Genomic DNA, 14664 nt, shown 5'->3' with positions numbered 1-14664 from the left:
TGACTTTCTTCATAAATAAACTGGGAGTAGAAAGTAAGGAAGTAATAGAGGGGAAAGATTGTTAAAAGAGAAAGAAGTGAATGTAAAAGGAGCAGGCAGGAGGAATGGAAGTAATGACACTTCGGAACAGGAAGCGGAAACAAGGTATGACCATGAAAGAAGAACGGGAGAAGAAATTATGAGTAAAAAATACTTTGCGATATATGGGGTGGAAAAGGGGAAAATAGAAAAGAGCCTCTTCTATTTTAAGTCACTTAGAGCAAATTCTTCCTGAAATGGGGAAGCTGAATCACAGTATTTCCAGTAGCTGCACTTAGCTTGAGAAAAGTTGAACTATAGAATTCATTTCCAGTAGGAAACTGCTGTAGCAAAGAATCTAGCAATTTCCCAAGATGGATTAGATACCAGTAGAAAATGGTGTCCACAATTGCCAGCTGATTGCGCTAAACTGCCTGCATGTGGTTATGTATATCCTAATCCTCTCATTAGAGTGAAAAAAAAATTAATACTTCTTAATTCTAGTGATGTCAAAAGTGATGCCAACTAAGATCGATCTCTGAATGCTTTCTGAAAAAGTATTCAGTGGAGGGTGAAAAGACAAGCAAGATGGTACATGTGTAATAGTCAACAGGCTTATATGACTGATTCTGTCCCTGCACCTCCATTTTGACAGCTTTGTTTAGGAAAGTTTTTAATGTTTGATGATTTATCGTGTTTGTTTGGAGCTGCCCAGAGAGGAAGCCTAGCCATATGGGCAGGGTATAAATTATTATTATTATTATTATTATTATTATTATTATTATTATTATTATTATTTGTCACTGATGGACCTCAGTAATTGTCACCTTTTAATTGAACCCTGGGAGTAGAGAGTTTTGAGAGCCTCCTGTCTTAAGGACAACTAATGTGACATTTGTCTATGGCATTACCTAAAAATGAAAGACCATGAGAATTTTACATTTCAATAATACTTTAAGTTCTTTCTTTCTTTCTTAAAAATAAATAAATTAAGTATCCCTTTAAAAGAGCCTGGGGCAGAACAATAACTCAAAAGTAATTCAAACAAATGTATCAAAGACTACACTTGTAATCTATGACTAAATCAAATACATTTAAATATGTTTCCCATGTTAATAAACAGTTGGAGACAAAGAAAATGTGCCTGGGCGTGTGCATCAAGCATTCACAATACAACAAAGTAGAATATATCATGAACTGTGTTCGTTTATATGCTGTCAAAGTGTTTACTTTCCATGACATGCATTAAAACTGCTGTCACTCAGATGCAATGCTAGCTACTGTTTAGTATTACACAACTATGCTTCATGCCAGTCACCTTCCTCTCTGGAAGATGAGATTAAATGGTTTTCCTTCTGTTTCTATACAACACTTTAACATTATTTCTGAACCTAGGCAAAGCTATGGTTTACAGAAAGAAGCCAACTTCAACCTGGCTTATAAAATCTTATTTCAATGAACCATAATTAAAATCAATCAGAGTGCAGGGTTTGGACATAACCTTATATTGGGGTGCCAATCATTTTGGACCAGTATGCAAGTGCTGCGGGTGCCAGTCTCAAAATGGCTGCCATGGGGTCATGCTACTCCCCGCATCCTGGCCAAATTCACGCTTGCTGTGGGAAGTCAACTGTGTCATGCTGGTCCTCATTGTGAAGAACACACAATACTGATTCCACACAAACACCATGATTTTGTTGCTATCTAGTAAACAGGAAGTCTTCCCCAGTACCAAGAAAAATATCCAAAATGGACACAGCATGCTTGATCATTCCCCCATCCCAAAAATTCCCAAAAGCCCCTCCACAGGTTAAGAAAGCACCTATCAGTTAAGAAAAAACCCTTTCCCCTCAAAACACATGGATCACCAGCCTGGCACCCATACATATAAACAGACAAATTATGTATAAAAGCATGTCAATTGTTTATGCTCCTTGGTAGCATAAAGGCTCTATTGAGTTGTAGCAACCAATTAGTTGTCTAACTGGCACTGGTTGTCTAACAAGGCACTGGCTTGTAACCAAGAAAGTAATGATTTGGTGCAGTTCAAAAGAATCTGGACAGTAATTTATAAGACTCTTGTGTGAATGTTCCAGCAAGGGATTTGTTTTTGCGTTGACAAGGAAAAAAAGTTGGCTCAAACAGGCCAAGGGGTGGACTTCGCTTTCCTCCTGCCTGGCTCCAGGGACGTCTAGCTAATAAGGGAATCTGTTCTGGGAGAGAATTAACCTACCATTCCCAAGTGTTTCTCACAGTTCAGATTATATAGGTTGGGTGGCTTAGTTTTATTCAGTGTAGAAATAAAATAACTTCAGTGAAGAAGTGATATATAAATAGCTCAAATACTAGTCTTCAAATCCATCACAAAAGCTGTCAAGAATCTGCAGTGGATGATAGAGGTAGCACTGGTCAGTGTTAATGCAAAGGTTGCTTAAATTAAAGCTGAGCTTCCAGTTGCCTTGCAGTCACACCTTGTTTCTAAGAGGCATGAGTGCTTCCATTTGGGCTATTGGGGATTTCTTATGTCTCAGTGAAGTAGCAACCAAGTTTATTAGATGCTGGGGCATGGATTTTCTCACCAGACTACTGTATGTTCCATAAAACAAGTATGACTGCCATGTTCAGTAAGCCAATAACAAGATTAAACAGATTCAGATGGCCCACCTGACAAAACAGCACTCATTTGACACAGTCCATGTTCATGGATGGTATTACTAGCATGTAGGTGCTATAACAAAGATGAAGCAAGAACCTTTTAAAAGTTATGCCTGTGATGAACTGGCTGCTGCATATGGGAGTTGTATTTAATGGAACAATTTTTACAAGCACACTTATAGTGACTGCAGGCTTAATTTTCTAACTGCTCTACTATTCAGAGGAGCTGGTTTCATGTGAAATGTATGAAGCAGCAATATTAAAGGGCAAAGTCCACAGAAATGAAAACATTGTTCCCGTTACATCCAAATCAGGTCCACATGAAATCCAATTTAGAAAACACTTTTCCTTGGAAATCCTTAGCGTCACATATCGCTCTAATAAATACCAGCCAGAAAATGCCATACATTTCTGACTGCAATGAGTTGCACTGCATATAAACTCTTCTATATACTAACCTAATTTTTCCCTAAAATTGTGGAAAATGTGGGGAATGTGCCTGACTAGGTCCACAAATTCAAAACCCTTCATTCTTGCTTACTTGAATGGCTACCTGGCTACACTGAACTTTAGGTACACAATTGATCCAAGCAGCCACAATGGATGCAACAGAGATATACAGCCATCCAATATTTCCCTGTTCAGCTGTAGACAGAAGAATTTGATCTGCCTGGACAGCCAAAAAGAAGATTTTACTAGTGAACTGTGCATATATATATATATAATGGGTGAGTAGCCAGGGAGGTTGCAAATGTCTTTCTACTAATCTGTGAGAAGTCATGAAATTTAAAAAGGCAAAGGATTTTTTTCCACTGCTTTTTTCCCCCACTGCTTTTTTTTTTCATTATGCCATTACTAGTGATTTTGTAGCAAGGAGCATGCCATGCAGAGAAAGTAGAACACTTTTATGGCAGTCATTAAATTAGTCAAGCAAATAAAGCGCTTGGACTTAGCAGGGCTAACATCTCTTGGGACTTGTTGCTAGTAACATACTCATATTTATACCAAAGGAAATGAATAACCTTCTCTGGTTTGATAGAAACCAGGCCACAGGAGGATGCTAACGTACATCATCTCAGTTGCAGTTACCGTATTTTTCGCCCTATAGGACGCACTTTTTCCCCTCCAAAAATGAAGGGGAAATCTGGGTGCGTCCTATGGGGCGAATGCAGGCTTCGCGGACCTCTCCGCTAGCAGCAGGAGCGCTCCCGCTGCTGGCGGAGAGGTGCCTGCATGCTGAAGCCTGCGCGCGCTGAGCTCAGCGCGTCCAGGCTTCGCGGACCTCTCCGCTAGCAGCGGGAGCGCTCCCGCTGCTGGCGGAGAGATGCCTGCATGCGGAAGCCTGCGCGCGCTGAGCTCAGCGCGTCCAGGCTTCGCGGACCTCTCCGCTAGCAGCGGGAGCGCTCCCGCTGCTGGCGGAGAGGTGCCTGCATGCGGAAGCCTGCGCGCGCTGAGCTCAGCGCGTCCAGGCTTCGCGGACCTCTCCGCTAGCAGCAGGAGCGCTCCCGCTGCTGGCGGAGAGGTGCCTGCATGCGGAAGCCTGCGCGCGCTGAGCTCAGCGCGTCCAGGCTTCGCGGACCTCTCCGCTAGCAGCGGGAGCCAGCACTGGGCTCCCACGGCTTGCAGAGAGCTGCCTGTTTGGGGGCTGGGGTCGGGGGAAGCTCGGGCTTCCCCAACCCCGCGCCTGGGGGGGAAATAATTTTTTTCCTTTATTTCCCCCCCAAAAAACTAGGTGCGCCTTATGGGACGGTGCGTCCTATAGGGCGAAAAATACGGTAACTGCATTTCCCCTCAGATGCCATGCAATTAGAAGGACAACTGGTATATCTGAAGTACTTTACTAGAAAGGGGGGGGGGGGAGAGAGAGAGAGACTTAGATCATGCAGATATCTATACTCACATTGAGCAAATAATGTAGATAAAACGGCTCCTGCTGAAACATTTACATTATAAAACTTTCTGTATTAGCAAATACTGAGGATTTTCTACTTGGTAAATTGGTGTTGCTTTCTGGGTTTATTACTGTGGTTTGGGTGTTGGTTTTAATGTTTGGTGGCTGTTTTAATGGATAGAGCAATGTTCATAATAGAATGAACACTGAATTACTATGTTTTAATTGCTGAGCGCTGCTGGAAGGAAAATGCAGTGAGTGCCATAATTTCCTAACACATGAACAGCAACTAATTGTCAGTTCACATGCATTTTAAAGCAAAACTGAGAGCGGCTCTCTCTGTCTCTTTCCCCTCTCACACACAGCCTTCATATTTGACATATAGCACATGTTGCATTTTTGTTCCCATATATGGAAAATTAGTTTCTGAAGAACTGGCCTAACAACTTACACTGAACTGGAAGTCAAAAAAACAATAAATGAACAAAGGGCTCATTTTCTTTTAGTCATGTGTGTGAACGAAGCCCTGTTTTATTGAGTGCAACATTATTTAAGGAAAAAGCACAATATCTTAAATGCGAGTTTATGATCATTCCAAAATTTACACATTATAACAAAGGAAAAGTCTGTTTTCACTGATCCTCCTCCTGAGGGAAGCTTGAAGATAAAAGGGGGGGGTGCACAGTGAAATAAGGTTTCAAATAGGTTTTCTCCACAAAAACTTCAGGAGTGTAGAAATTCTGCATTATAAGGCAAATATGAAGAATGACATCCTCGAGTCTCAAAGAAAGCTCAGTTATTCCACCAAATAGAATGCACCCATACTCAAAGTCAACTTATTCAAAAAATAGGTTGATGCTCTATTCAGTAGTTAACGTGGAGAAAAAGAATTTCACATTCCATTTGTATGTTCAACTGATGCAGCCAAGATCCTTCAGGTTATCTAAAAGCGTTCATCGGGAAACGCAGATGGGTTTAAGTGTCAATCAGTTGCAATCTGCTAATTTGGTTGGAGGCCTTCGCAAATGTTTGGTGACGATTGCAAACGACAGCCAGGCAAATCGGAATAATACAGTAGCCCACCGTTTTGGGATCAGCTCTTGTACAGGAATAAAGGAACAGGAACATTTGTAAATAAGGGATCAAGAAGATAATAGTCCACAGCCAAAAGGGTACGGACAGCAGCCGTGTTTTTAAGGAGTGCATCCAGGTCGTTTCTTCTCTCAGTTTTTCAGGAGGTTGCTGGATGTGCTCCAGTGCTAGTCTGTTGTAAGTCTCATTGATTTCAAAGACATAGTAAAATGCTGCCGCACTTGCTATTAAGTATAATCCCACACCAATCCATCCCATCCTCTGACGGAAGTTCATCATTCTCCATGCTCTGAACCTTAAAAAAAGGAAAAAGATAATCAAAGCACTTAAAGAAATATCAGCTTGTCATGTTACAGGATACGATTTTCTAAGTGCAGCTGAAGTGTTACTGGGCAAATGCTGTTTCTGCCCCCCCCCCCCAATCTCCCAGTAGATGTCAGTAGGAAATGTAATGTGCAAAATGCTAAAGACAGGGTGTTAAATTTTCAGCAGAAGTGAAAGAGATGATGAGATGGTTGGTTTTGAAGACTGATCCCAAGTGGATGTAAGCTGCAATCTTCAAAGATTTATTCTACAGTGCAGCCAATTTAATTTTACTTATTAATCAGGTTTTTATCCCGCCATTTTAGGCTACATTATTCCCCAACATTCCAGTTTAATCAAGGGGGCTGGGTGTGCGAGATGGTAAGTGGGTGATGGCCCCCTCCCTCAATAGATAAAGCCGGGGTTTAGAGGAGAGAGGTTAGGGAGGGTATTGTGGCAGAGAAGTAAAGAAGCTGGAAAGCCAGAGAGGCAGAGCAATGATTGGTTTCTGTTCAAAAGCAGGGTTGCGGCTATGGGAGAAGCAAGACCCTCTTAGGGTGCTGAAGCTGCGGACCCCTCCATCGTAGGCTCAGGCTATGTATATGTGTAAATAAACCATATATCATAAAGACAACACAGTCTCCACTGTGCCTCATTTCCAAAAGGAAACACAAACCGCAGGTACGTGCCTCAAAATGATGGAATCTTGCACCACTCAGAGATTGGGGTGGCATGCAAAAATATGAAGCACTGTTGGCATTGGCCAGCAGTGGTTCTCCAGGATTTCAGGAAGAAACTTCTCCAAGCCCTACCTAGAAATGCTGGAACTGAACCTGGAACTGACTGCATGCAGATTAGATGCCCTGCCCCTGACCTAAGCCCCTCCCCAAAAACCTGAGAGTTACCAGGCAACCACAGACTTGACAGTTTCAGTAGCACTGTTCACTCTTTACCAAGTGGGAAAGGGAGTAAGAATTGGTGTAGGCGTCCTTTGAGAAAACCGAGTGGGAAGCAAAAGTCTGTGTACAGAGGTTGCGACACTGGCCCTCCGGCCTAGACAGTTAACACAAGTAGGGAGGAGCTAGGAGAGATGTGAAGACCAAGGGGAAAGCCATGCCCCCACCCCACTCCCATTTTTTCCCGGTTTTCCTCTGGGCCTTCACACCTCTGGGAACTTGGAGCCTAAACTTATGCACCTTGCTCTGATGGAGTGGGGCGGATAAGACCATGTACGAGAGTGTGTGCTCCCTTTTGAAGAGTACCATAGACACTGCAGCTGTATTCCTTAACTGTCACTTTATGAGAGTTGCATAAATCTCAAAGTTGTATAAATATCACTTATGAGATTTAAAACTGGCTTACATGGCTTTCAGTAAACATCTGCAGTCAAGAGCATGCACCCCTCCAAAAAATCCCTGTACATCAGGGATGGGGAACCACGTGCCCCTTAGGACCTTATTAACTGGCCCTTGGAAGTCTCCCCGATCAAATATACCCTCTGTATTCCTAAGCCACACCCTCCTCGAGTGTTTGGCATGGCTGGAATGTGTCCTCCTACTGCTTCTTGTTTCTCTGGATAGAGGAGGGGCATGTGTGCAAGGACAAAGAAACTGGCTTTCCACTCAAGAGTTAAGATTTACTTTTTTTTGCTCTGCTCACTTTTACTTTTGGGTTTGCCCGCCACTGGCATGTGGCCCTTGAAAGGTTGCCCAGAAGGAAATGTGGTCCTTGGGCTGCAAAAGGTTCCCTGACGCTGATGGGCATGCTTACAAGTGAATGAAGATCTCCCGTTGTTTTTGGACTACAATTCCCATCATCCCTGACCACTGGCCCTGCTGGCATTAATACACTAACAACATCATCAACAGTTTTTTAAGTCAGGGCAATACTTGTTCCTATCCAGCCAACATGGCTCCATGGAGCCCCTCAGGGCAAATCTTTCATCACTTCATTGAATCATTGCAATCACAAAAACCACAGCAACTCTATCTTTGTAGAATGTGGTTCTCATCAGTCTTTCCACGCCCAAGTGCCTGATCCTGTATTGTGGCTGCTCACATGTAGAAGAAACAGACTACTGGGCTAGTGCTTTGAACCTTAATGGTTTTAGTTACCCAGAAAAATCTGTTTTCTTGGCTAAGTACAGTACTGTTAAGAAGGAAGTTTAAAACTGTTCTCCATTCTGCTGTGTGCTTTCTGATTCTCAAAATACCACACTAGACTTCCAAGTTTATCCAGTCTTCTGCAAAAATGAAAGACCAATGAAGTTTGATGCCTGTGATAAGAACAGTCTACCAATTACCTCCTTCCCCAAGAAGAACAAGTTGCAACTTTTCCTTTCTCATTTTTGACTGAAAGAGGAACAAGTAGCAGGGAGACATTCTGGCTGGTCCCTAAGTCTGCAACAAAAGCAGGATTTATTGTGGCTAGAAGATATCCCTGGTGCAAGGTTATCTCATTTAATTTCATCTTCTGACCTAGACACAAAGAACTGGACTGCATCAGACAAGAAAAGCAAAGTGCCCACTGTAACATGTGCTTGAAATAGTCACTGGTTGAGGGGGCAGAGAAGGAAAGAGGAAGGGAGAACCATCCATTATGATCCGTTGTTTGATGACTGGAAGTTTCTTCTGACCTTTCTTGGGCGTGAGGGGGGAATGACATTCCTGTCTGAGAAGCAGGGAAACTATTTGTGTAAAGTCCCAATTTAGACATGTGGTGGTATTCAACTTAGTTTTACTCACTGAAATCAATTGACCCAACTCAGTGGTGTTCATTAATTCCAGTGAATCTACTTGGGGTAAACTAGTTGAATACCACCCAGAAAGAGCCATGAGCTTTGCTAAAACTGAAGCACACTTGGCATCCAGTTTGCTGAATTTTTATTACTCTTAAAACTTCTATGCCTTTGAGGCCAACACCTTTCTCAAAGCGGTTTACATGAAGTGAAACCCTGATCATAATAAAACACAATTAGAAAACACAAACATGGAAGATAACAGTCCACAACACAGAACCGCATCTAAGGAAATGCAGCGAAAAACCTGCAGGTATACAAAGGTATTCATCGACCAATGGAAGGGGACAAAAGGGAGGGATGGCTCAACCTCCAGAGCAGGTAAGACATTCCATAATGTAGCTGGGGACACAAAAATATTAACACACACAACACAGAAAATTATTAGAACTTAACTCCCTACCCGTCAAACACATTATAAGGGGAAAATATTTAATACATCATAAAATAACTTGTTGGTTAAAACAAGCTAAGAATAGCAAAATGATAATATTTGTCAACTAACATGAATAACAAAAACTCCCTAAGTCTCCATCCAAAATGAAACTACTGTAAATCCAAAATGAAACTACTATAAACTCTGTAGTGCAGCTCACTTCTTGCTCTTCAGTATAATGGCAATCCCGAAACGAGATTAGCAGCCTTGTTGCCAGGAGTCTGCCTGTATACGGTGGTACCTCAGTTTAAGAACAGTCCTGTTTACGAACAATTCAGTTTACGAACTCTGCAAAACCTGAAGTAGTGTCCCGGTTTGCGAACTTTACCTCAGTCTAAGAACGGAATCCAAACGGTGGAAGGGCACTGGCGGCAAGAGGCATTAGGGAAAGTGCGTCTCGGTTTAAGAACAGTTTCGGTTTAATTCCAGAACGGATTAAGTTCGTAAACCGAGGTACCACTGTATTTGTAAATGTGCATATCACAAAGGCGCCATAGATCTTCAGTGCTCCATCTTATCAAAGGGAAACTAAAGTCCAGGGGCAGAGTTATACAGTTATGACCACTCAGGAAAGTAGAGAACATTAAGCAACACAGTTTTTCAACTTATCTGTACTTGAAATACAGAATTATCTTTTAACAATTGTAAGCTGCAGAACTTGTTTTACCAATAATCTACACCACCTATCCCCTCTCACCACAAAAGTGACATACAACTGCCAGCTAATAATCATGTGACTGTCATTGTTCATTGCTGTCTGATCATGAGATCTACAAGCACATTTTAGTCAGAAAAATAATATGTAGAACCAACCTTCCCCTCAACCACTGGCCATCTCCAAATCTTTAGGAATAAGGAACAGGATTGAGCAACACGCTAAAGACCAACACACTAAAGGCTGCCTGTTACCTACAGTATAAAGTCAATTCACATATTTGAGAATTCCCTGCCAGATTTTTGTAAATATCAAAACCAAAAGTCTTTTTAGAACCTTGTTTTACAAACCATGACCACAACGAACTTGGAGCCACGAATATGCAGCCAGCCTTTTGCGACTGAATGTTTTTTGAACTCTTCCTTTTTAAAGAGTTAAAGATAGTGTGTGGGCAATAATCAAAGCAGGCCTGGTAGCATTTTGGAAGATACGTTTTAATTGTTTGAGTTCTGGATTTCTTGAGAGGGCAGATCTATCAACGGTTATTAGCAACAATAGCTATGACGCCACTATAGACAGAGGCAGTACAGTGGTGCCCCGCAAGACGAATGCCTCGCAAGACGGAAAACCCGCTAGACAAAAGGGTTTTCCATTTTTCAATGCGCTTCGCAGGACGAATTTCCCTATGGGCTTGCTTCACAAGATGAAAATGTCTTGCGAGTCTTGAGATTTTTTTTCGCTCCCCACCCCCTTTTTCTAAGCCGCTAAGCCGCTAATAGCCTTTTAGCAGCTAATCCGCTAATCCGCTAAGCCTTTAATAGCCTTTAATAGCCGCTAAACTGCTAATAGCGCTAATCGGGTTGCTTCGCAAGACGAAAAAACCGCTAGACGAAGAGACTCGCAGAACGAATTAATTTCGTCTTGTGAGGCACCACTGTATAGCTATGAATGCTAAACGGAATTGGCGGGGGGGTGACCAAGACAGCAGATCCACCACCACCACCACCCCTTGTTTTGAGCTCCCAAAGACATCTAGCCGGCAACTTTTGGAAACGGAATGCTGGGCAAGATTAACCTTGGCATGACTAACAGCTCAATTCCTATCTTCCCATGTGTCTATTTATTTATTTAGACCTACAACAAGCTTCTGCTAAATGATCTCATTACCAAAGTGAACACTGTTAACACAAGATGATCCAGTGAAAGTTCACTTTGGCCATCCTTGCTCTGCAGTCACCAGCCCAGGACACAACACATTACGAAACCTGTCCATCAGGCCCCTTTCAGTCATGCTTGCATAGCTGCAAAGACCATTTACAATTTTGCAAAAAATGTTGTTTCAAGGGCAATTCTGAAGCACAACTAATTAAAGAAATATACTGGGAACTCAGGCACTCTGATAAGTTGCCATGCAGGTCATGCCAGTTTTATCTGCGTAGCAATTCTAGGCATACAATACATCTTTCAGTTGCAAAGGTTGCTATAGGAATGAGAAACACATTTAAAAGGCAGCATTTCAGATAGGACACAATGAGAAATTCATTTATGTGCATGATGCTATTTAGCGCAACCTGTGGCAACTTGTTTATCACAGTGTGGAAATGGTATACTGCAGCAGCCGAATTTGGAAACTCAACTTAGCCACACTGACTAAAGCTGAAGTGAGCAGGATTCAGTCCTTGCATGGTACACTTTTCTTTCTCTACTAGAAACTTTGTCTTGCTAGTATTGTTATTATTTATCTCTTTCCATGCATGTCCCAAGATAATGTACAAAAGGTAACAAAACAGTTACAGAACAGTTGCAAAAGTAACAGATGAGTTCTAAAAAGTTGTTTAGAACTAAAAGTCTAATCAAGTTGTTTTTGATTGATTTTATGGTGAAAAGTTTTTAGAATGTTGGATTGTTTTGCTTGTTGTTAGCCGCCCTGAGCCCAGCTTTGGCTGGGGAGGGCGGGGTATAAATAGAATTTATTATTATTATATTATTATTTAAAAATACATAAGGACACCTATGGCTGAGACCTATCCATTCAGCTGTGTTCCACTGAAGTGTTTTTGAGTACATACTCAGGATCACTCATCAGTTAAGGTGTGACAAATCTATTAAGTGATCTGAACTATGCACTCATCCTTAAGATTGTAAGTACTTTGCTGGATCAGACCCAAGAACCCTAACAACCATGAGCAGCAGGAAGTTGACTGAAAGTGGACTGAAAGCTGTCTATAAGTGGAAAATTGTCTTCTCCCCACTTCTGTACTGGGGGAAAGGGTCAGTGTCAGCCCTGCAACTACTGGAACATTTACAGTATCATAAATACATAGCATTATCTTACAATTTGAGCCATTTCCAATGGAAAGCAAATGCTTAGGAGGCAACACACTGCTCATTTCACTAGCACAACACAAAGCAAACATGTTAGGCTGGCACTGCAGGGACTTTACAGGATATCTAACCCTTGAGCAGTTTGTTCCTGGGCAATACCATTAGGATGCTCACCTTTTTAACAAACTCCTGCCGCAACTGGGTTCGCCTACAGATCATTTTGTCTCCAAAAGTGGACTAATGAGAATATTGTTCAACAAGTTATAACACTGGTATCATCAACAACACAAGAAGTCAAATGAATTTTAGAATGCAGAAAAGAAAGGCAAGAAGAAACATAATGACATTCTTAATTATCCTGGTTTTACTTTCGTTGTTCTGCAGCTGACACTACCCTAACCAATATTATCTATTCATGATAGAATCAGTTATGGGTCCTTGGCGGTCCTTTACTTTTATTACACGTGCACCTGCATTCTTTCAATAAAGCTTAAAGCCTCACGTAATAGACAAAAGTAAGAGACTGAGCAGTCTAGGCTAAAAAGTTTGATTTTCACCTTGCCCACTGACACTAGTACAATAAAACGTATCACTTTACCAATATTATGTGCCCCCTCTGCCCATCAAGTCAACAGCAACTGCATTTTGTAATAGTGCCATAGCAGCCACATTCTTCAACGTACCTATTTTGAAGTAGCCTTTCCATATGAATGCTCACTGAAGAAGAAAAGACTAATACTTATCTAAAGAGCTAGAGCTATATTTGATATAGTAGCATCTTTGTCTTATCTGTAAGACAGCTTCTCAAGTCTGTCAAACTTTTTTTCAGTTTAACCCAATCAAATGATTCTACTTCCTAAAGTGAGATAGTAACCTACCCTCACTTTCCTCAATGTAACCTAACTGCCTAAAATTATTCATATCCCACACCCATTTCTACTGCACAGAAAGCTCCTGGGTAGATTATCACTCATTCGATACCCGAATCACAATAGGTCTTTTTAAAATTTAAAAATCACTAACCACAAACACAATGCAACCCAAGCATTAAGAGGAGGAACGGTCTGACACGTCACTATTCCTCCCTCAACCCTAGAGAGTTACTTCTCCCACTTTTGCCTTCCTGAAAAGGCTGACAGCACCTCATCCCCATACTTCCTTCTAAACCTTTCCCAAGGGCTCCCTTCCTCTTCCCCATAACTCCTCAAAACTTAAATCTGACCTAAAACCCAGCACGGATATGGACTGAGATATAAATAAGAGTGCCTCTGGGCAGGTACAATGCAACCTTTTGGATGTTTTGATTGTTTAGCTGCTTGTGCGTTCACTACCCTGGGCTCCTGTCGGAGAAAGGCAGCATGGGAATTTAATTACTCAAGCAAAACTGCTTCTAAACAGAGGGAGGGTGTGCATGTGTCGTCGTCCTCGACCCCCCCAAATTTGCAATGGGGGTAAAGAGCTTCCAGTAGGGAACTTCAAAGCAAATGTAAGCAAAGTGGCCTCTTTCTCTCTCAGGAATAGGATTTTTGTTAGGAAGGGGGGCAGGCTTTTGTTGTGGAGGGAGGGGAACAGAACCTCAGATTTGTACTGATTTTTGTACACGGGGGAGCATGTGTCCCCCTTGGCTACGCCCATGCTCTCAGACTGACAGGGCTGCGCTCCGTCTTCCTCGTCAGGCTGAACACAGAATCGTGGAATAGGAAGGGGACCCCGGGGTCATCTAGCTCAACCTCCTGGCAATGCCCAACGTGGGGCTCGAACCCGCGAGCCTGAGGTTCGGAGCCTCACGCTCTACGGACCGAGCTGCCCCGCCAGCGGCTGCGAGCGTGTCCCTGAGCCGGTGCAAAGCGCGCCGGGGAGGGACAGAGCAGCAGCCTAGAGCCCGGTCACCTCTCCGGCGCTCCCCGCCTCAGCCTCCTGAGCCCTTACCTTCCTCCGCCGGAAAACACGGGAACGAACAGCCAGGAGGAGAGAGCGCAGGCGGCCCGACCCTCCCCACCCCGCCGCCTCTCCTGCCGAGCCGCTCTCAGAGCCCACCCCTTCCGCCGCCCTTCCAGGGCCCGCCTCCTCCGAGCTCTGCTTCCGGTGCCGCGCGACATGGCTGCAGTCACGTGAGGAGGGTCGAATTGCCTGGCCGACGATTCCCGCTTTTACGGGCCGCAGAGCCGCCGCCAAAGGGGCGCGGCTCCTTTGGTCTGCGCACCGTGTCTTCCGGGATGTTTTCGACACCCTTATCCCACCCCACCCCCACCCCCGCTCCCAAGTGTGTTAGCTTCGTATTGCAGAGGCGGCAGCTGCTGGGAGGCAATGGAAGACAAACCCAGGCGCTTTGAAGATGCCGCCTCGGGGTCCCCCCCCGCCCTTTTGTCAACCACCCAAGGGGAAAGTCTGGAAAGAGTGGGGTGAGGGGAAATAATTTGTATTTTTTTGTTCTTAGCATTCCCCCCCCCCCATAGCAATTAAGGCTGCTGCAGGCAAAGAGCAGGACCGTT

At 43.2% G+C, this 14664-nt stretch overlaps 1 protein-coding gene across 1 annotated transcript; it reads right to left on the bottom strand.

Moving 5' to 3' along the window:
- Positions 1-5059: 5059 nt before the first annotated feature.
- On the bottom strand, positions 5060-14286 carry LYSET (lysosomal enzyme trafficking factor). The gene is made up of 2 exons (XM_083440285.1): positions 14102-14286; positions 5060-5951 (listed from the first exon to the last, which is right to left on the bottom strand). Exons 1-2 carry the CDS (start codon positions 14269-14271, stop codon positions 5540-5542), a joined length of 582 nt encoding a protein of 193 aa, XP_083296411.1. The 5' UTR covers positions 14272-14286; the 3' UTR covers positions 5060-5539.
- Positions 14287-14664: the final 378 nt, after the last annotated feature.

This window comes from Podarcis tiliguerta, assembly GCF_965153285.1.
Source record: "Podarcis tiliguerta genome assembly, chromosome: 1".
Taxonomy (NCBI): Eukaryota; Metazoa; Chordata; class Lepidosauria; order Squamata; family Lacertidae; genus Podarcis; species Podarcis tiliguerta.
The sequence above is the reverse complement of the archived record's forward strand: the minus strand, read 5'-3'. Positions and strand labels throughout refer to the sequence as shown.